The sequence below is a fragment of the Mastacembelus armatus genome, chromosome 21 (genome assembly GCF_900324485.2).
Source record: "Mastacembelus armatus chromosome 21, fMasArm1.2, whole genome shotgun sequence".
NCBI classification, from domain to species: domain Eukaryota; kingdom Metazoa; phylum Chordata; class Actinopteri; order Synbranchiformes; family Mastacembelidae; genus Mastacembelus; species Mastacembelus armatus.
The window spans coordinates 363,242-387,012 of record NC_046653.1 but is presented as its reverse complement, the minus strand read 5'-3'; the positions used below and the strand labels follow the sequence as shown (position 1 = coordinate 387,012).

Sequence of the window (23,771 nt, the reverse complement as noted above, 5' to 3'; positions counted from 1 at the left end):
TCTTGTCAGATTAATACACAAACATGACGTGCTGTTTATCCCTAAAAGAATGCATACAGACAGGTTAGGGCATTATGTCCAAGCTTGTCGGCAGGAGAGTCAGAATTGCAATTAAATAGACACTGATATACCAGTTGCTCATTCAGCTTTATTCAAATGAGCGCCCCGAGGCAGAAAACAGAATAAAAGAAGTGTTTGATCTTTGCCTGTCCGTTTATATGCCTATTTCTTTCCATAAGACAAAACAGAATCACACCAGGCAAAACAGACTTCATGTCTTAATTGTGTTCTTTAATAATATATCATTTAAACAGCTGGATTTCATGCAGATCTACCAGATTAGGATCATCAGACAGAAAGAGGGACAACACCGTAACATCATCTTCAACACTGCAAAGGCTTTAGATTGATCAGGGCCAGGCCTTCGCCACACCAGGTCTTTCAGTGTCTGGGTGAGGGTCTGCCAGAGGAGGGCTGAGGGAGACGAAAATTAGCCATCTCTATAGCCAGGTCAACGAATGTGTAGTGGGTGTATCTGTGGTGCTGGTAGTTTTTATAAGTGCTGTTGTCAAAGGGTTCTTCGGGCTGTGGAGGTACCACTGCTGCAACCTCTAAAGAAGATGGACAAAAACAAAAAGGCATGTTAAAAAGTTAAGTTAGGTACAAAGATTAGAATCTTATATCTTCTCCCTGTTCACGCATTAAAAAATAGCACAGTTAGCCCGATGTTTACTTGTCAGAATTGCAATGATATGTACATGTCCTTATCACTGTACTTAATACTTGACCTCAGTATTTGGCTTGCTTTCTTAAGTACTTGAAAGATATTTTAAGGGACAACACATTTACATATTCACACAGATATACATACAGTATGTTGTTTATTGTGGGGCATTTCCTGTGGTGGCAGGCCCCATTATTCCCAACAATGTGGAGACACACTGGTGTGAAAAGCCATAAAGAACATGTTTGTGTGTGAAGAGAAAAGTACAGAGCCCCTTAAGTATCAGGTGGAAATTATTTTTTTAGTCCTGGTTTTGTGTTCCCTGACAGTACTTTTGTGTTACCTCGCAAAAAGTTTTGCATAGTGTGCATTACAGTAGCTTTACTGAGCCCTTGAACGCAGCACACAGGACACATTCACTTCCATCACATTTTGAAAGGTAGCTATTGAGGGCCACTTCAAGGTACAGTCTTATGCAAAAGTTTAAGCACCCCTTGATAAAGTGATTTTGGTGATTTTTTAATTGAAAAGATGTTAACACTCTCTCTTGGAAATGTAAAAAAATGCAGAATATTTTCAGCAAACATTGATGCATAGTTACTTCTTCTACCATAAATTGAACAAAAATAAAAACATTATGGCACTGTGCAAAAGTTTGGGCACCTACATAATCAGTACATAGTAACACCTCCTCTGGCAGAAATCACAGCTTGCAAACGCTTTTTATAGCCAGCTAACAGTCTTTCAATTCTTGTACTTGGGATTTTCTCCCATTCTTCCTTGCAAAGCGTTCTAGTTCTGTAATATTCTTTGGTCATCTTGCATGCACAGCTCTTTTAAGATCTACCCACAAATTTTCAATGATGTTTAGATCAGGGGACTGTGATGGCCATTCCAAAACCTTCAGCTTGCGTCTCTTGAGGTATTCCATAGTGGATTTCGAGGTACGTTTAGGATCATTGTCCTGTTGTAGAAGCCATCCTCTTTTCAGCTTTAGCTTTTTTACAGATGGTGTGATGTTTGCTTCCAGAATTTGCTGGTATTTAGTGGAATCCATTCTTTCTATGCAATGTTTCCTGTGCCACTGGCTGCAACACAACCCCAAAGCACGATAGATCCACAGTGATAGATTGGCAAGGTGTTCTTTTCATGAAATGCTGCTCCTTTTTTTCTCCAAACATGCCTTTGCTGATTGTGGCCAAAGAGTTGTATTTTAACTTCATCAGTCCACAGCACTTGTTTCCAAAATGCATTAGGCTTCTGTAGATGTTCTGTTGCATACTTCTGATGTTGGATTTTATGATGGGGACGCAGGTAAGGATTTCTTCTGCTGACTCTTCCATGAAGGTCTTGTCTGTGCAAGCATCGCTGCACAGTGGAACGGTGCACCACCACTCCTGAGTCTGCTAAATCTTCCTGCAGGTTTTTTGCAGTCAAATGGGGGTTTTGATTTGTCTTTCTGACCAGTATACAAGCAGTTCTCTCCAAGAGTTTTCTTGGTCTTCCAGATCTCATCTTGACCTCCACAGTTCCCCTGAACTGCCATCTCTTAATTACATTTCTCACTGTGGAAACTGCAAGCTGACAACGCTTTGCTATCTTCTTGTAGCCTTCTCCTGCAATGTGGACATCAATAACTTTCATTTTCAGAGTCTTACACAGCTGCTTAGAGGAACCCATGGTTGTTGAGTGTCCACAAGTGTGTGCACAAGGTTTGAAGAGTCAAAGTATTTGTAAAGCTTTAAATCTGGCATTTACTAATGACAGCTGTTGCCATGCATCAGATCTAACGAGCTGATTAAGGTCTGAAACCTTCAAAAAAGAATCTGAGACTCTGGAACTCTCAGAGTGCCCAAACTTTTGCACAGTGCCATAATAATGTTTTTTTTTTTTTTTATTTTTTTGTTCAATTTATGGCATAAGAAGTAACTATGCAGCAATGTTTACTGAAAATTATTGTGCATTTTTTCCATTTCCAAGAGAGACTGTGTTAACATCTTTTCAATTAAAAAAAAAAAAAAAAAAATCACTTTATCAAGGGGTGCCTAAACTTTTGCATAAGACTGTAAGTCGGCTGGTATGAAAACGAATATATGATTAAAGAAAGACAAAGCCAGTTTAAAGTCAATCTGCGACCTCATTACGTTTTCATCTTGTTGAAATGAAGGAAGCCAGCAAAATAGCCTACCCGGACGAAATGTGACAACAAGCAATGGGTTGTAATGGGACGCATTTAGCAAGTGGCTAATTAACGTTATTAATGCTGTGTTAGCTAAGCACACAATGCAAATCTTATTGCGTGCAAACGCAAAACACAGTCTAAAAAAATTATTTCCGCCTGATACTTAAGGCACGCTGTAGTAGAAAAGTGCTTGGTGCAGTAAAGAGATAATTATGCTGCTAGAGGCATGCATGCCATGGATTTTAAAAATTGCAGTAAAAACGATTTTGTTTTGGAAAGAACACATTGATACTTTTGGTCTAACAAAGGTGTGCAATGTTCTTTAAAGACCAATTTGCTGTCATATCTAAATCTGTCTGGAAACCACCTTAGCATGCTGTGACAGTAGGATTATGCATGTGTAATGCAGAGAAAAAAAGTTGATCACACACACATCTGGGGGAAAAAATACATTCAAAAATATATTTATAGCTTTTTCAGCAATCAGTGCTGTGCTTCCTTGAAAGCTTATGAACAACACATGGTGAAATTAATGACCAGGGTGAGGCGGGAGGGTTGTTTTAGGAAGCAGAATTACCCAGTTGGTCAGAGAAATGTAATTAAGGGCCATAATTACAGGAATGCTTATGATTTGAGCTCGTAGGATCCATTTCTGAACACTAGTCAATAACTGAAATTCTGTTTCTCATTGTAAATATGACCTAATGCATCTTGAGAACCCTGTAAGTCAGCTTCCTGAAGTAGTTCCATCAACTCCAACCAATACCAGCTCTGCTTGTCCAGCTGCTGTTAGGGATAGGACACCATTTAACACCTCTTCACTCTAACCACAATACAACAATGTGCACTCTGACATCACTGATAGAAATAGCATTATCTGGATCAATGAAAAAACTATAACTTGAAATCTTAACATTAACACAGAAAACCTGTAACCCTATGTTTCTTTCAGTGGTGTTTTAAACAACACAGGAATGAGCAACATATTAAAACAAAACATAAATATTGAGAGACTGAAGATGGATTTGGCAGCTGCCAAGAGTGGCTAAACAGGTTGGAGTAATAAAAAAAAAAAAAAAATGAGTGGTAGATTCCTAAGGGACAAAGTGGAAGAAAGCAAAAACATGAGCAAGATTAGTGTCACAGTATGCAATAAGCAACATCACCTTAATCATTCATTGCCAGTATCGGGATAAGTAGTGTGGGTGCGTCAAAGACAGCCAAGTTAAACTGCAATTTGCATAATGCAAGCAGAGGCAATATTCAGATAGTAGCAAAATGCTGAAAATGTAAAAGCAATGCACCAAAAAGACCTGCTGGCACAGTTTAAAAAAAAAAAAGAAAAAACGAGCTAGACCATCTCATGAAATACCACCACACTAGAAACCAATGCAACAGGAGGTTAGATGATGTAAAAAGCAAAAACTGACTTTTTAAATGTCCAGGAATGGATATTTAAAATGTCATTAAAGCAACAGCAACTAACCTGTACTGAGAGGTTTGATGCCTGGTAAATACCTCAACAGTACACATACAGTGTTATGAGGGACAGAGAAAAATGTGGTATTCTGTTAGCATTTTTCCACCACGGGAACTTAAATTATAACCTGCAGCTTTCCAGTACCGTAACGCAACAAAACCTGCAGGGCCGATGTGGTCAGTTTAACATTGTTTTTCCACTGCATTTTTCCCTCTGTCAGTGTCTGAATAAACAGAACAGAAACGTGAAGAAATATCACATCATCATCTCCCACGGTCAACTAACCGACGTCCGAGTTTATGTCTACACAAAGCCTCTGTGAGTGTGTATTTGAGATGTGCCGATACTGAAGTTTAACCCTTTGAGCACCCGCCACCTCCCCCAGTGAGTTCCATGTCATTTATCTTGTACTACTTCCTGAAGGGTCCCAAATTTGGCTCCTGGAAGTCACCTCCAAAGCATGTTGAGGCCAGTTCAAGTAAAAGCAAAACGTGGGACAAGGAGTAGAAATTTTGTTACGGGTCGGTAAGTTCCTGCAGTGGAAAAGGCCTATGAGGGGTCTTAAAGATTCACAAAAAAGAGAGAGAAACAGAAATTTGGGGGCAGGGTGGTGTAGTATATACCCTCAGATAGTTCAGCTGGGGCCTCTGTCTGCAGTTCTTCCCCTGCCACTTCAGCTACGACTGGAGTATGGCCGACCAGCTCCTCGGGGTTGACAGGGGCAGAAACTTCAGCCTTAGCCACTACAGGCTCTTCAGCTGGGTGAGAGGCAGCAGAGGCATGCTGTGTGGTGCCAACAGCAGCACTGGTTTGGGCTTTTTCTGAACTTGAACCCTCTGTCACATTTTCAGCCAGAGTTATTACGTGGGTATCAGGGACAGCAGGAAATTCAGTATCTTCTATTACTTCTGGAGCAACTTTCACTTTGGTACTGGTGGCAGTATCTTTTGGAGTGTCATCCGTGATTGTGCACATCTCAAGGGTGGAGTCCACTAACTCCTCAGAGCCAACATTGGTTGCCTTGACAGTAGCTGGAGCTGCTCCTGTGGTTGTTATCACTGCTGCTGGAGCTGCTCCCTGTACAGCCTCAGCAGCAGTGGCAGGTGTAGCTTCAGGTTCTGGTGGAATTTTTTTATCGTCATTAGTCATGGTTTGAGTCTTTTCTTTTGACTTCTCACCCTCATCCTCAGAGTCAGACTTAGAATCTGAGTCAGAATCTGAGTCAAGATCTGAGTCAGTGGTTGATGAGGAGGGCAGCTGTTCAGCTGCTGAGTCACCAGGCTCAGAGGAGGTCACAGCAAATGGGACCACATCATCTGAGGTGGAGGCTGAAATTGGCATTTTGTCTGGTGCTGATGTTTTACTATTTGCATCAGCCAGGAGCTCAGCTGTTTTGTCAACTATTGGTGGAGATGTGTTACCTACAGACTGCGTTAGGAACATGTCTGGCTGTGAAAATCTAACTGGGAAGGCAACTGCAGTCTTGTAGGCTAGCAGGGTTGCTCTCTCACCTGGAGCCTCTGCTGCAGAGGAAATGGTAAATGGAACATGTGTGGTTAATAACAACAAGCATTTACAGTAAAACTGCTAAAATACCAGTGTGCCTCCAAATATACTTTCCTGGAATTTTGCAACACAAAATTAGAAAAAACAATTACGGCAACATATGAAGCATTCCGGAATATATAAATCATCAAACATATATTCACAGGAAGACACAAGCAGACCATTTTATTACCAACTTAATTTCAACACTGAATTATTCTTAGAAGAACGGATAATTGAAGAACTGAAAATGTTAGACTTGCTGCATTTTTACACTATAAAAAGAAAAAGATATTAATGAATTAAATGGATTAATTAATTTAATTAATTAAAATCAACATAACTGCAAATGGTATATACATACATATAGTATGTAACATTCACAAAAGTAAAAAAATATCAACAGATAATATTAACCAGTTAGCAAAATCTAAAGCCTAAATGTGAAACTTTATAAATGTAACAGAATCAGATGGTCTTACTCTTTGCGGCCTTTGCCTTTCTTGCTGGTTTCGCAGGGTCTTCTGTCTGAGTGCAGAATGATGCAACCAAGCGACTCCTCATTATGCCCCAGCTCTCCAACAGGAGACACTGCAGAAAACCACAGACATGTTTTGGTTGTAGTCCCAATACACTGCAATATAACCGCAATCATGAAAAATGCAGCAGAAGAGATACAAAAAGACACAAGGCAAAAATGATATGAATTAAATTTAACCTTTTGCTTGAAAAGAACAGGACTCAAATGTGACACAAAACACAGACATCATATTCTATGCACTCAATAAATCACATAACACCTATTACAACTTTCTTTGGTTATTTACAGAGGCTTCAGGAAGTATTCAGATCTCTCCATCTTTTATACCCTTTATTGTGTCAGACTTAATTTTAAACTAAAACATTTCAGTTTTTCTATGAGTCTTAGTATTGCACCTACAAGGAGGAAAAAGATTCTCTGTTCTGATTAGACAAAACACCTTGGGCAGAACACCAGGTACTACTTACCAACTGCTAACACCATCCCAACAGGATGGTGTCAGCATTATGCTACGGGGGCTTTTCAGCAGCAGGGACAGGGAGACTGATCAAAACTGAGAGGCAAGTTGAAGTTATGCATCACCTTTAGGTACAAAGGCAAAGTACACAGCCCAGACAACACTGAAGTGCCTTCTGAACACCTCCGTTTTTTGGCTGGTAGTGTCAATGAGACATTTCATTTTTTAATCAAATTGTAAAAAAAAAAAAAAACATTAACAAAATCTGAAAACATGTTTTTACCTTTTCATGGGTAAGTGGGGGTAAACTGTTGTTTAAAATGACAAATTTATTGATTTAAAAATGTATGTGTGCAAAAGATGAAAGAGTTTCAATACTTTCTGAAGCCACTGTATTTGCCACTGTGAATATCAGCTTTTGTGCCAACTTGTTTTAAAGAAATTTGAGTAAATTGATCAAATATTGTAAACTTACAATACAATTACACCAAAATTACATCCCAGCTGGAGAGCTGGAGAATGACTCAATCTGTGCATGAGGCTCTGACAAACCCACCCATGCACAGGGAGAACATGCAAACTCTACACTGAAAGGCCCCTGATGGGTTTCAAACCAGGAACCTTCTTGGTGTGAGGCAACAGTGCTAACCACTAATCAACTGTGCTGGCCATGACCAAAGACAAACAATATATATATCTTCAACTACACCAGAGAGCAATATAGTTTTATATTATATTCTTATACCCTTGCAAATATTCTTCGCTGCTGTTGCATGTGTGTCTAATAAAGGTCACCTTACCTTATTTTACATTCATTAAAATCAGAAATTATTAATTAATATAAAGCAGGGGGTTAGAAACCATTGGTAATGGCTGCACTGTATAATAGAAAATAAAAGAAAATTAGTTGCTGTAACGAGAAAGGGTGACAGCTGAAAAACCAGGAGCAAAACTGACAAATTTAGCACAAAAATCTGGAGGTGAAATTACACCAGTAAAGGTCGAGAAGCTGCAGTCAAAGCCAACACAGTTCAGAAGAAACGCTTATTTTGTCAGATAGGCCCGTCTGCATTCACCACAACCTGCGCGTCCACAAGGACCAAGGTCAGCAGGAATCGGGCCTCTGGCAGATCTGGGACAGCGGATTATGTCCAGTAAAGTGTGTACTGCTCCTCGGTGCCGACTGAGGCCAAGCAGGCCGTAAAGAAACGCTGTCAGGCCCTGACTTACCTTGGCAGAGCGCGTTCGCCCGACCCGCAGCAAGGAGGTCGCCATTTTGCACTCCTAGTTACGCTCCGATCAGAAATTCTGGGCAAGAATAATGGTTCCACATCCAAATTAGAAAAAACAGGAAAAAACGACAAATGCTAAGTGATTGCTTTATTTTGTCTGACTTAAAATAATATGTGTTGAGCCATGGCTGGTAATGCGTACATTCAACAGAACAAAGTAATTTCCACGGTTTCTGCTCAGATAAGCTGTACCTGTTTTTAGGATAAGCAAGGTAACACTCACATCGGCTGGAAATCAGACTGGAAAAACAACACTGGTATTGAAAAAAAAACATACATCAACAAAAAGTTGAGTTTTTTCCATTTCCCAGTATAAATGCTTGATACCAGTGCTTTATTTCTCAGCTCTGGTTTTGCTTATAGTGGGAAATTTTTCAGTGTCAAAGTTTTAAGTGGCTCCACAGTTGTTCAGACACATGTCTAGGTGTCTCATAATGGAATAATGAAGTAAGTGAAAGTGAAGTGAAAGTGACTTATATGGCCAAGTATGGTGACCCATACTCGGAATTTGTGCTCTGCATTTAATCCACCCAAGTGCACACACACCCGGAGCAGTGGGCAACCAATGCTGCGGCCGGGGGGCAGTTTGGGGTCCAGTGCCTTGCTCAAGGGTCTCATCTCAGTCGTGGTATTGAAGGTGGACAGGGCACTTGCTATTCACTCTGTGCCACCGGCAATTCCTGCCGGACCTGAGACTCAAACCTGCAATTTTCAGGTTCCCTAGCCATTAGGCCACGACTGCCCCTGTAAGTATATATATATATGAAACCACAAAAGCTACCAAAAAGCTTTTTGGCTCTCCGTTACAAGATCTACTGGCTTTACTTGCTCATCTTCGGCTTCTTGAGACAATAACGTTTACTATATGTGATTGGGGCGTAGCTCAGTGCTTACTTACCCACAATGGGGTGTTTTCCTGCTCCACCATCCATAATGTAAATGTATGAACTGCAGGCGTTATACTATAAATTACCTCCAATATCAAATGCCTACCTCAAACTATCCTATTACTGAAAGTGTTTTATATGCACTCATTCTCCTTTAATCTTATTTCAAGTTCATTTTCTATTTTATTTGACTTTATTTTCATTTTTACCTATGTACTTTAACTTGTCTTTCATTTCTGTAATGCACTCTAAAATACTTTGCGTATGAATTGTGCTATACAAATAAACTTGCCTTGCCTTACTTACTGGTACTTACTGGTACTTACTTATTAGTGGGGTTTTCTGCTGGAGACCAATGGAGTCCAGGATTCCCCTTTTTTCAGACTGTACTGTATTTGTCATTTTAATAAAAACATTCAGTTTATCAGTTTCTGTATGTGTTCTGTGCTGTCACTGACTGTCACATCTTCACCATTTCTATTTGAGGATCTTACGATGAGTGAAACAGAGCTGCTCTAAATGCCATGTGGTCAACCTGTGGTTAAACACTGTACTGCACTGCTACAACTAAGGTACAGAGTTAAGAGTGTGTAAAGGCAAGTGTCTGGGCTGGAGTGCCTGTGAATGTTTGTTGTTTTAGTCGTGTCATGACTATGTATCCATACATATACGGTTTATAATGCTTGGTATTGATTATACAGTAATACAAATTTATCCATCCATCCATCCATCTTCTTCCGCTTATCCGGGACCGGGTCGTGGGGGCAGTAGCCGAATCAGGGATACCCAGACTTCCTTCTCCCTGGACACTTCCTCCAGCAATTCCGGGGGGACACCGAGGCGTTCCCAGGCCAGCCGGGAGACATAGTCCCTCCAGCGTGTCCTGGGTCTTCCCCGGGGCCTCCTCCTATTGGGACATGCCCAGAACACCTCCCCAGGGAGGCGCCCAGGAGGCATCTGAAACAGATGCCCGAGCCACCTCGACTGACTCCTCTCGATGTGGAGGAGCAGCGGCTCTGCTCTGAGCTCCTCCCGGGTGACCGAGCTCCTCACCCTATCTCTAAGGGAGTGCCCGGCCACCCTGCGGAGGAAGCTCATTTCAGCCGCTTGTATCCGCGATCTTGTTCTTTCAGTCATGACCATAGGTGAGAGTAGGAACGTAGATTGACTGGTAAATCGAGAGCTTCGCCTTCCGGCTCAGCTCCTTCTTCACCACAACAGACCGGTACACCGACCGCATTACTGCTGCTGATGCCCCGATCCGTCTGTCAATCTCACGTTCCGTCCTTCCCTCACTCGTGAACAAGACCCCGAGATATTTAAACTCCTCCACTTGAGGCAGGATCTCTCCCCTGGCCTGGAGATGGCAAGCCACCTTTTTCCGGTTGAGTACCATGGCCTCGGACTTGGAGGTGCTGATTCTCATCCCAGTCGCTTCACACTCGGTTGCACCGCCCCAGTGTACGCTGGAGATCCTGGCTTGATGGAGCCAACAGGACAACATCATCTGCAAAAAGCAGAGATGAAATCCTGTGGTCCCCGAACTGGACTCCCTCCGGCCCATGGCTGCGCCTGGAAATTCTGTCCATAAAAGTAATGAACAGAACCGGTGACAAAGGGCAGCCCTGCTGGAGTCCAACGTGCACTGGGAACAGGTCTGACTTACTACCGGCAATGCGAACCAAGCTCCTGCTCCATTTGTACAGAGACCGGATAGCCCTCAGCAAAGGGCCCCGGACCCCATACTCCTGGGGCACCTCCCACAGGATGTCACGAGGGACCCGGTCGAATGCCTTCTCCAAGTCCACAAAACACATGTGAACTCCCATGAACCCTCGAGCACCCTCGAGAGTGTATAAAGCTGGTCCAGTGTTCCACGCCCAGGACGGAAACCGCATTGTTCCTCCTGGATCCGAGGTTCGACCACCGGCTGGATCCTCCTCTCCAGCACCCTGGGATAGACCTTCCCCGGGAGGCTGAGGAGTGTGATCCCTCTATAGTTGGAACACACCCTCCAGTCCCCCTTCTTAAAAAGAGGAACCACCACCCCGGTCTGCCAATCCAGGGGTACTGTCCCTGAATGCCACGCGATTTTGCAAAGGCATGTCAGCCATGACAGCCCAACAACATCCAGAGACTTGAGGTACTCGGGGCGGATCTCATCCACCCCCGGTGCTTTGCCACTGAGGAGCTGCTGAACTACCTCAGTGACTTCGACTTGGGTGATCGATGGATCAGCCTCCAAATCCCCGGCCCCTGTTTCCCTTATCGAAGACATGTTGACGGGATTGAAGAGATCCTTGAAGTATTCCTTCCACCGTCCAACAATATCTCCAGTTGAGGTCAGCAGCTCCCCACTTCAACTGTAAACAGTGTTGGTAGAACACTGCTTCCCCCTCCTGAGGTGCCGGACGGTTTGCCAGAATCTCCAGAAGTCCAGCCCCTCTCAAGGAGCTAGGTTCCAGAGCCCAGGCTGTGCGTGGAGGTGAGCCCGACCTCTAGTCGGTACCGCTCAACCTCCCACACAAGCTCAGGCTCCTTCCCCCCCAGTGAGGTGACATTCCATGTCCCTAGAGCCAGTTTCAGCATCCAGGGATCGGGTCGTCGAGGCCCCCTCCTCGACCACTGCCCGATCCACTGTGCACCGGCCCCTTATGGATCCTCCTGCGGGTGGTGGGTCCAAAATGGCTGAAAAAACGAAAGTCTAGAGGTACCTACTTTTACGTTCATTTCCATGAGCAGTCCAATCATTATTAAATCATTATGTGCCAGTTCTACTTGGCAGGCACACATGCCCATGCCATTACAGAAAGACAATGTCTGACAGATAAGGTAGTATGCTTTGGGTCAAAGGTTGCTCCTATTTCCCCACACCTTCCTCTTTCATCATTGTGTAGATATTGTTGCTTTGACTGTAAACAGAACATGATCCCACAAGAACAGCTGAATGCATCGTTGTCAAATTCTGTTGTGTTAATGTTAAGTTTTGATAACTTTTTAAAGTTTTTAAAGTATTTAAGTGTATAAATGGCCTTGGCCCCGATATAATCTGTCAGTTGGTACAAAAACACAATAATGATGGTGTGAATTAAAATTTAAAGATGCAGGACTACTGCGGGTCAATCATCTTTCTCAGTAAAAGGCTCACAATTATGGAAACAATACGTGCAGATTTAAAATTACAATCAGAACTCACTGTTTTTTCTACAAAGCTGAAACAATGGCTGAAACATCAGCATCGTCCACATTGAGCAGCTTGGGGTGGACTGCTAGATTCATACTAGTTAAGTCTATATTGTCTCACTTATGCAAGGTCTCATGCATTTTATGTGTGTGACTTTGCATAAAGTGATATATGTGTGTTAGAGAAATTAAAATGTTACCCTCAAGTCTGTTAATCCATTTTACTTTAATGTAAGTCGAAAACACTGTTGAGTAGGGCCTGTTATCTCTTGTCTCTTCCTAAGGTCAATCTGTTCTGACCTTCACTTTCTGATAAGACACTTAGTATCAAAACCTAGATGTTTTGTAGTTTCATGGGAAACTGCCTCCTCTTTCTTCTTTTATCACGACTGTATCATAATATTAAAATGATGTGCTGCCCAGCTTAGAACCAGTGACCCTCATGCTGTACTCAGGTGCTGTGTGACTGTTACTCCTTGCAAGTAAAACTTTATATAATCTTACAGAAGCTCGTCCTCTGAGTCTATTTGTTAAAAGAATTTACCTAACAATGTGCATAATATGTCAATGCTGACATGGTTGTGTACATAAATACACACATATGCTTATTCCTATTTTGTATTTGTTCTGTTACTCTGTGATAATTGTGCTTGTTATTGTTTGTGTCATGAACTGAACAAGGTCAGGAGCAAACTTCATCCACAACAGAACACAGGAGTGAAGGAAAAGAGTCTTTTATTAAACTAAAACAAGGCTAAACAAGAAACAAACACACAAAGCAGGGGTAGGTCAAGGCAGGGAAACTCATAGGTGAAAAACATTCGCAGGGACACGAGGAAAACAAGGCACACAGGTCTACATGAAAACAGGAACGTGGGACAAGAACATGAACACTAAGGGGAACAAGACATGAGGGTCTGGGTCACACACACTGAGGACTCACAGACCGAGGGGAAAACATGAACATGAATACTAAGGGGAACAAGGCATGAGGGCCTGGGTCACACACACTGAGGACTCACAGACCAAGGGGAAAACATGAACATGAAAAGGAGGGACAAGGCATGAGGGCCTGGGTCACACACTGAGGACTCACAGACCAAGGGGAAACATGAACATGAAAAGGAGGGACAAGGCATGAACAAAGGGAATTAACATGCACAGGGAAACAAGACAAAAACTGAACACAAGAGGAACTAGACAAACACGCAAGACATGGTGAGAACACACACAAAAGAAAGCCAGAACAACTTAACTTAAATGTGGGGAAACAAAAGGGCAATACATAATCAAAAGGGTCCAAAAAACTGAGAAAACAAGCAGAGTTGAACGTGGCAAAAGAAATCAGGCAATAAAGGCATGGAACATAGGTTTCTCAACAGAGCTCAAAATGGTGTCTTAACAGACAACCTGGCAAAGGATAAAAGGCACAAACAGGTGTATAAAAAGGCATGGGGTGAAAACGAGGTGCAGGTGAAAACAATGGGCTAATTGGGTCAAAGTAAAGTGACAAACAAAGAACCAAAACAAGATCCTGCCATGATCCTCTTCAAAATAAAACAAACAGGAAGTGCAAGGTGCGGATCATGACAGTTTGGATGTGTTTATTTTATGTAAAAGCATAACCGGGGTCAGGGGCTATATGGTCTATGTATACAGCATTGGTTGTCTACATGCAACAATGCTCAGTGTGTTGTCCCTAAAAAATAAACAATTAAATAAAAAAGGGGGCTGCAGTGAAAATCAAAGAGAGTATTTATCACGGAAGAAACAAAGCATTTGTTGAAAAGGCTGTTTATCTGTCTAATTTGAACTCCGAAACTGGAGGCTTGGTGTGTTGCCATAGAACACGTAACAGATGGTCAAAATATAGTACCGTATTTTCTGGGCTATAAGTAACACTTTTTTTACTCCTCTGGCTTGTCCTTCAACTTATACAGTGAAGCGACTTATATGTGTATATTTACAGTCATTAGAGTAGTGCAGTAGTCACTAGTGTCAGATGACACTCTTGACTTAATTAAAGATAATACTGTACCGCCAAAAATTAAAAACCTTTATGTTCAGACTATACTCGAACTCCTAGTGTAACACAAGTGAAAATGCCGCCCCAAACAAAGAGCTATATTGCAGACTTCAAAGTGCAGGTAATAAAATCTGCAGCTGAAACACAGTTTGGACTGAGTGTCAACATTCAGACAACCTGAGAGAGGAGGAGGAGACGCTGCTTCATCTCCCCCATCCTGATGTTGGCACAGTTTAACTTTACTTATGGATGAATTAATTTCATAATGTACTTCTGCTTGTTGTTATGCCTAGTCTACGTTCTTTATAGGTTAATTTAGACTACAATTAGTATCATTATAAATTCAACTTATACACCAAAGAGTCTTTTATGTTTTTTTCTGTTCAACAAGGCTGTTTTTGCTAAAAGCGACTTATATTCTGGTGCGACTTATAGTCAGTACTTAAGTATACAATTTTTCCATGCTGTTTTGATGCCAGAGGGGATAATGCATCACATGATGAAATGAAGAGGTCAGTTATAGATTAAAAATACTATGATGGCTATCCAAGAATCACCACTTTAATCTTGTAGGGTAAATTCCTCTGTGTTTTGTATCTTACAATGTTTTTGAGATAACCTGCTAACAAAGAGGTGGAGATGGTGAAACTTACTGGCTTTTTGTCAAGTATTTTCATATGGAGGTAAAGCCACTGAATTGGGTCCAAAGTACGCCGCTACATGGGTCAGATAGAAAAGAATATGTGAAAGGTCAGGTAAATTGACAGGTCAAAAAGTTGCTGGGATTGGTCATGCCAGACTACACATATACAACATCGCTGTGAAAGACAGGCAACAGCATAATAATTAACCACTGACATTTAAAACTCAAAACTGAAAACCATGTCAGATCCTCAACTCCACAAACAACTCTGATGCAATGTTTTAACCATGAAAGAAAGGAAAAGGAAAGTTTACATTTAGTTTACACGTTTTACCAAGTGACTCATAAGTAAGTGAGAGAAGAATGAGGTAGGAAGAAGAAGGAGAGAAGTCTCCAGTGGCATAACAACTCCCCCTGAACTGTTTCCGGGTAAGTGATTCCACTTCCTATTGCAAGCGTGTTGTGCCGTATAGTTCGTCTACAGATTAGCAACAGACTAGCTTTAGTCTAACACACCTAAAAACTAATTAAATTCTCTAAACGATTCATTGACCACTACACATTCCGGTACTAGTCAAGTACCTTTCTATTTTGACCGGTATCTATTGCTATTTCCTGACTTAGCTAGCTAGTAACATCGTTTCTCCCTCTCTCTTTCCTGCTCGGTGTGCCACATGTTTAGTTATCCCTCTGCCTCCTTTAGTGATAATGATACTTGTAATAAGTGTAAGGTTCTGCTAGCTTTAGAAGAGAGGATCACTGATTTGGAAGCGCAGCCGCGCACCTTTGAACAAATGCCAGCTAGCCTAGCCCCATTAGCAGGTGTGGGGCCACCGACCTCAGGCTCAGGGTCTGTTAGCTGTCCGATGGTAGCTCCGGAGCAGCACGAAGAATTAGCCTGGGTGACGGTCCGACAGAAACATACTCCGACATCGAATCAAATCTGAAGCTGCTGACTAAGGCTAATCGTAAATATGGGAAAATTGTTATTCACGTCGGCAACAATGACACCCGATTACGCCAATCGGAGGTCACTAAAATTAATGTTGAGTCGGTGTGTAACTAATGTCGGACTCCGTAGTTTTCTCTGCACCCCTCCTCAATCTGACCAGCGATGACATGTTTAGCCGCATGTCGTCGTTCCGTCGCTGGCTGTCTACGTGGTGTCCAGCAAACGATGTGGGCTTCATAGACAATTGGGCCACTTTCTGGGGAAAACCCGGTCTGGTAGCGAGAGACGGCATTCATCCCACTTTGAATGGTGCAGCTCTCATCTCTAGAAATTTGGCCGAGTTTATTAGCCGACCTAAAGCCTGACAATCCAGGGTGGGGACCGGGACGCAGAGACTCAGTCTAAAATGCCTCTCTGCAGTTTCCTTAGAGCCGCCGCCCCCCTCAAACCACGTAGAGACTGTGTATGCCCCTCGAACATATAAATCAAATAAATCAGAAGTTAACAGAGGAGGAGTTATTCATAAAAATTTAGTAAAAATTAAGACCACTCCTCTTATTGAACAGAAAAACAGAACTGTCAAATGTGGATTATTAAATATCAGGTCTCTTTCATCTAAATCTCTGTTAGTAAATGATTTGATAACTGATCACCAAATTGACCTACTTTATCTTACTGAAACCTGGTTACAGCAGGATGAATATGTCAGTCTGAATGAACCTCAACCTGTGCTTCGAGGCACAGGTTGAGGTGGAGGAGTAGCTGCCATCTTCCACTCAAACTTATTATTAAACTTTCATCCTCAGAACAGTTATAACTCATTTGAGAGCCTCACTCTTAGTCTCTCGCATCCAAACTGGAAAACACAAAAAACAGTTCTACTTGTCATTGTGTACCGTCCACCTGTCCCTTACTCAGAGTTTTTAACTGAATTCCCTGACTTCCTGTCTGATTTAGTGCTTAGATCAGATAAAGTCATTATAGTGGGAGATTTTAACATTCATATAGATGTTGAAAATAACAGCCTCAGTATTGCATTTAATTCTATATTAGATTCAATTGGTTTCATTCAAACTGTTAATAAACCCACCGTTTCAATCACACCCTTGATCTTGTTCTGACCTATGGTGTCGAAATTGAACATCTAATAGTTTTTCCCCCAAATCCTGTTTTGTCAGATCATTCTTTAATAACTTTTGAATTTAAAATGATGGCTCATGCAGCGTTTGGAAGAAAATTCCACTACAGCAGATGTTTATCTGACAACGCTGTTAATAAATTTAAGAAAATTCCAGATAAGATTCCATCTTTATTTACATCTATGCCAAGTATAAACATAGTGGAGGGCAGCTGCTTCAATCCCACTCCCTACCAAATTGATCATATGGTTGACAGCACTGTAACCTCACTGCGTGAAATGCTTGATTCTGTGGCCCCTCTGAAAAAGAAGTTAGTGAATCAGAGAAGACTAGCCCCATGGTATAATTTACATATTTGTACCTTAAAGCAGGCATCGCGAAGGCTGGAAAGGAAGTGGCGTTCCACAAACTTAGAGGAAATTTTTCTAGCCTGGAAAAACAGTCTACCAACATATAAAAAAGCTGTCCGTAAAGCCAGAACTGCATACTATTCATCACTATTAGAGGAAAATAAGAACAATCCCAGGTTTCTTTTCAGCACTGTAGCCAGGCTGACAAAAAGTCACAGCTCTGTTGAGCCCAGTGTTCCCTTAGCTCTCAGCAGTGATGAATTTATGAGTTTTTTTACAAATAAAATCACAACTATTAAAGATAAAATTCAGCAGTTGCTTCCTATACCTGCAATAAATGAATCTTCTACTACAGTAGCTCTTGAATCATCTGTAAAACCTGTTATGTCTAGACTGCTTCTCTCCCATAGATCTCTCTAAATTTACATCAGTAGTTGCTTCATCGAAATCATCAATGTGTCTCTTAGACCCCATCCCGACTAGACTGCTTAAAGACACTCTGCCATTAATCAACTCATCTTTATTAGACTTGGTAAATTTATCTCTAGTATCAGGCTACGTACCACAGGCCTTTAGGACTGCAGTAATCAAACCTTTACTCAAAAAGCCTAGTCTTGATCCAGGAGTCTTGGCTAATTATAGACAAATATCCAACCTGCCATTTATTTCTAAAATCCTAGAAAAAGCTGTTGCTAAGCAGCTATCAGAACACTTACACAGGAATGAACTATTTGAAGATTTTCAATCAGGATTTAGAGCACATCATAGTACAGAAACAGCACTGTTAAAAGTTACCAACGATCTTCTCTTAGCCTCAGATAATGGACTTGTTTCAATACTTGTCCTCCTAGACCTTAGTGCAGCATTCGACACCATTGACCACAACATCTTATTACAGAGACTGGAGCATGTGATTGGTATCAGAGGAACAGCGTTAAAGTGGTTCCAATCCTATTTATCGGACAGATTCCAATTTGTTCATGTCCATGATGAACCTTCCACACGAACAAAAGTTAGTTATGGAGTTCCACAAGGCTCCATGCTAGGACCGATTCTGTTCACCCTGTACATGCTTCCTTTAGGATATGTCATTAGGAAGCACTCTATTAATTACCACTGCTATGCAGATGACACTCAGTTATATCTATCTATTAAACCTGTTAACACAAACCAGTTAACCAGACTTCAAGCCTGTCTAACTGACATAAAGGCCTGAATGACCAGTAACTTTTTACTTTTAAATTCTGAGAAAACAGAAGTCATTATATTTGGGCCAAAAAATCTCAGAAATAACTTTTCTCAAATTATAGCTACTCTAGATGGCATAACCCTGGCCTCTAGCACTACTGTAAAAAACCTTGGAGTTATTTTTGACCAGGACATGTCCTTTAACTCACACATAAAACAAATCTCTAGAACTGCATTCTTTCACCTGCGCAACATTTCCAAAATTAGGAACATCCTGTCTCAAAATGATGCAGAAAAACTAGTCCATGCATTTGTTACCTCAAGGCTAGATTACTGTAACTCATTACTATCTGGATGTCCCAATATCTCCATAAAAAGCCTCCAATTAATCCAGAATGCCGCAGCCAGAGTCCTGACAGGAACTAGCAAGAGAGATCATATTTCTCCTATATTGGCTTCTCTTCATTGGCTCCCTGTAAAATATAGAATAGAATTTAAAATCCTTCTTCTCACATACAAATCCCTTCATAATCAAGCTCCTTCATACCTTAAAGACCTCATAGTACCATATTATCCCAATAGACCACTTCGCTCTCAGAGTGCAGGTCTAGTTGTGGTTCCCAGAGTTTCCAAAAGCAGAATGGGAGGCAGAGCCTTTAGTTATCAAGCTCCTCTCCTATGGAACCAGCTCCCAGCCTGGGTTCAGGAGGCAGACACTCTCTATACTTTTAAGGCTAGACTTAAAACCATCCTCTTTGACAAAGCATATAGTTAGGGCTGGCTTCAGGCAACCCTGAACCATCCCTTAGTTATGCTGCTATAGGCCTAGACTGCCCGAGGACCATCGGTGCACTGAGCTCTCCTACCTTAACCCCCCATATTCCATATTCCACCATTGAATGTTACTAACCTTGTGCTCTCTCTCTCCCCTTGTTTGTGCTCTCTCCCTCTCTCTCTGTTCTCTCTGTACCTTCTGCAGGTGTCCCTGGTCCTGGAGCTGTATATCGCTGATGTGCAGTTACTGGTCCCACCAACCTGCAGTGTCTGTTTGTTGTTTATTGTTGCTGTTCTTTTCTCTTTGCTCTATCCACTCACCCCAACCGGTCGAGGCAGATGGCCGCCCAAACTGAGCCCGGTTCTGCTGGAAGTTTTTTCTTCCGTTAAAGGGAGTTTTTCCTCTCCACTGTCGCCAAGTGCTTGCTCATAAGGGAATTGTTGGGTTTTTAGTTTTAGTTTTTGTAAAGTGCCTTGAGATGATTTGTATTGTGATTTGGCACTATACAAATAAAATTGAATTGAATTGAATGTTCAATTTCGATGCCATAGGTCAGTGTGATTGAAACAGTGGGTGGGTTTATTAATGTTTTGAATGAAACTAATTGAATCTAATATAGAATTAAATGCAGTGCTGAGACTGTTATTTTCAACATCTACATGAATGTTAAAATCTCCCACTATAATGACTTTATCTGATCTAAGCACTAAATCAGACAGGAAGTCAGGGAATTCAGTTAAAAACTCTGAGTAAGGGACAGGTGGACGGTACACAATGACAAGTAGAACTGTTTTTTGTGTTTTCCAGTTTGGATGCGAGAGACTAAGAGTGAGGCTCTCAAATGAGTTATAATTGTTCTGAGGATGAAAGTTTAATAATAAGATTGAGTGGAAGATTGCAGCTACTCCTCCACCTCGACCTGTGCTTCGAGGAACATGATAATTTTTATGACTGAGGGGGGTTGATTCATTCAGGCTGACATATTCATCCTGCTGTAACCAGGTTTCAGTAAGATAAAGTAGGTCAATTTGGTGATCAGGCGGCTCTAAGGAAACTGCAGACAGGCGTTTTAGACTGAGTCTCTGCGTCCCGGTCCCCACCCTGGATTGTCAGGCTTTAGGTCGGCTAATAAACTCGGCCAAATTTCTAGAGATGAGAGCTGCACCATTCAAAGTTGGATGGATGCCATCTCTCGCTACCAGACTGGGTTTTCCCCAGAAAGTGGCCCAATTGTCTATGAAGCCCACATCGTTTGCTGGACACCACGTAGACAGCCAGCGACGGAACGACGACATGCGGCTAAACATGTCATCGCTGGTCAGATTGGGGAGGGGTGCAGAGAAAACTACGGAGTCCGACATTAATTTAGCAAAATTACACACCGAGTCAACATTAATTTTACTGACCTCCGATTGGCGTAATCGGGTGTCGTTGCTGCCGACGGGAATAATAATTTTCCCATATTTACGATTAGCCTTAGCCAGCAGCTTCAGATTTGACTCGATGTCGCCCGCTCTGGCCCCAGGAATACATTTGACTATGGTCGCTGGTGTCTCTATTTTCACGTTCCTGACTATGGAATCGCCAATTATCAGAGTCGGTTTCTCAGCGGGTGTGTCGCTGAGCGGGGAAAATCTATTAGAAACGTGAACAGGCAGGTGATGAGCCGTGGGCTTCTGCTTAGGAGTACGTTTCCGTCGGACCGTCGCCCAGGCTAATTCTCCGGGCTGCTCCGGAGCTGCCCTTGGACCGCTAACAGACCCTGAGCTCGGTGGCTCCACACCAGCTAACGGGGCTAGGCTAGCTGACTTTTGTTCAAAGGTGCGGAGCCGTGCTTCCAAATCAGTGATCCTCGCCTCCAAGGCTAACAGAACCTTACACTTATTACAGGTATCATTATCGCTAAAGGAGGCAGAGGAATAACTAAACATGTGGCACACCGAGCAGGAAAGAGAGAGAGAGGGAGAGGCCATGTTAGCTAAGCTAACTAGCTAGCTAAGCTAACCGGTAGGCTAACGAGCGCTAAGTCAGGAAATAGCAATAAATACCGGTCAAAATAGAAAGGTACTTGACTAGTACCGGAATGTAGCAGTTAATGAATTGTTTAGAGTTTAGTTAGTTTTTAGGTGTGTTAAACTATAGCTAGTTTGTTGCTAGTCTGTAGACGAACTATACAACACGACACGCTTGCAAGACAAAAGTGATTCGCTTTCCCGGAGAGCAACACCAACAGGGGGCGATCTGAACTCAATCATCTCGCTGTTTTTGTTAACTCCGAATGGTGCAACCCTGGGCATTAACAGTGAAGGACTGCATCGGCACTCCAGACATTGGGCTGTTGGTGGTTGGACTTAGGCCATACTACCTGCCCCGTGAGTTTTCACACGCCATTGGTGTGACTGTTTACATTCCTCCATCAGCTGCAGCACAGAGTGCATGTGACATTATCCACACAGTTGTCGCTGGTCTCCAGACAAAACACCCCAGTGCCCTTATACTAAACAATGGGGATTTTAACCATGTCAGTATTTCGGGAACTCTGACCAACTTCAAACAGTATGTGGACTGTACAACAGGAGAAAATAAGATTCTTGATCTCCTCTTGATCTAGTTTTGTTTCATTTTTGTTCTCTTTACGTTGATTAGTTTGATTGTTTTCACCTGTGCCTTGTTTTGTCCCTCACTTTAAATACCTTGGTTCAGTCACTGTTTCCTTGCCAGGTTGTCTGTTGAGAAACCTATGTTCCATGCCTTGATTGCCTGATTTCTTTTGCCCCATTTAACTCTGCTTGTTTTCTCGTTTTTTTTGGACCCTTTTGATCATGGATTGCCCTTTTGTTTCCCCACGTTTAAGTTAAGTCTTGCGTGTTTGTCTAGTTCCTCTTGTATTCAGGTTTTGTCTTGTTTCCCTGTGCATGTTATTTCCCTTTGTTCATGCCTTGTCCCTCCTTTTCATGTTTATGTTTTCCCCTCGGACTGTGAGTCCTCAGTGTGTGTGACCCAGGCCCTCATGCCTTGTCCCTCCTTTTCATGTTCATGTTTTCCCCTCGGTCTGTGAGTCCTCGGTGTGTGTGACCCAGACCCTCATGCCTTGTTCCCCTTAGTGTTCATGTTCTTGTCCCACGTTCCCGTTTTCATGTAGACTGGTGTGCCTTGTTTTCCTTGTGTCCCTGCCCATGTTTTACACCTATGAGTTTCCCTGCCTTGACCTACCCCTGCTTTGTGTGTTTGTTTCTTGTTTAGCCTTGTTTTAGTTTAATAAAGCCTTGTTTAGAACCCTGAAGTACCAGAGTGGGCGTATTATTGGTCCGAAAATTAAATACTCACCCTCAGAACGTGACAAAACGGGACCTTTTCATGGACTCTCATGGTGAGGACATTGAAGGCATCTCTCACTGTATCACAGATTACATCCGCTTCTGTTGTTCTGATGTTGTTCCATCCAAAAATGTTCATTGTTTCCCCAATAATAAGCCATGGATAAATAAGGACATTAACGGTCTCCTCAACAAGAAGAACATGGCGTTCATGGCACGAGACAAGGAGGAACCCCGGGCTGTGCAGACAGAACTTAAGAGGAAGTTGAGGGAGGCAAAGAAGCTCTATAGAGACAGAGTAGAGCACAAGTTTAGACAGAATAATATCAAAGAGGTGTGGAATGGGATGACAATAATGACTGGCTATAAGAAGTCACACACTGCTGTGGAAGGAGACCCAAAGTCTGCTAATGAACCTAACCTGTTCTTTAATAGATTTGACACCACCTCTGCTTCTTACTCTGACCCAGTTTCCTCACACACCATCCCTCCTCCCTTCACCACCTTAGCTGATGCCTTGGGGTCTCTTCACATCCCTCCACCCAACATTTCTGCCAATGCTGCCTCCCCATTGCCCACTGATGCCATCTCCTGTATCAGCAGCCATACAACACTGAAGTATACCTCCTCCCCTGCCCTCACCATCTGACTCCTCATCAACACAATACACAGGTCCAGCCTTTGCCACAGAACAGGTAAGGAAGGAACTATCCAAACTAAAGACCAACAAAGCAAAAGGACCAGATGAGATCAGTCCCCTGAGTATTTAAGGTGTGTGCTGGACACTTGCAAAGGTTTTTCAGCAACTCTTCAACCTCTCTCTGAGGCTCAAAAAGGTGCCCAAGTTATGGAAAACTTCCTGTATTGTCCCATTACCAAAAAGAGGCCGTCCCAGTACCCTTAGTGACTTCAGACCGGTAGCGCTACCATTACATGTCATGAAAGTGTTTGAGAGACTGGTCCTGCAACACCTGAGGTTTCAAGTGTCCGAATTTCTGGACCCCCTGCAATTTGCATATCAGGAACACATCAGAGTGGAAGATGCCATCATCTTCTTAATGCACAGAGCATACTCCCACATGGAGAGGCA

At 42.4% G+C, this 23,771-nt stretch overlaps 1 protein-coding gene across 3 annotated transcripts; it reads right to left on the bottom strand.

Moving 5' to 3' along the window:
- Positions 1-130: 130 nt before the first annotated feature.
- On the bottom strand, positions 131-8,237 carry ndufv3 (NADH:ubiquinone oxidoreductase subunit V3). 3 transcript variants are annotated; one of them, XM_026296097.2, is made up of 4 exons: positions 8,160-8,237; positions 6,414-6,522; positions 5,898-5,909; positions 131-611 (listed from the first exon to the last, which is right to left on the bottom strand). In XM_026296097.2, exons 1-4 carry the CDS (start codon positions 8,202-8,204, stop codon positions 442-444), a joined length of 336 nt encoding a protein of 111 aa, XP_026151882.1. In that variant the 5' UTR covers positions 8,205-8,237; the 3' UTR covers positions 131-441. The 3 variants fall into 3 exon arrangements, with proteins under 3 accessions (XP_026151882.1, XP_026151881.1, XP_026151883.1); XM_026296098.1 differs by lacking the exon at positions 5,898-5,909 and having other exon boundaries at positions 271-611; XM_026296096.2 differs by lacking the exons at positions 5,898-5,909; positions 6,414-6,522; positions 8,160-8,237 and adding an exon at positions 5,010-5,890.
- Positions 8,238-23,771: the final 15,534 nt, after the last annotated feature.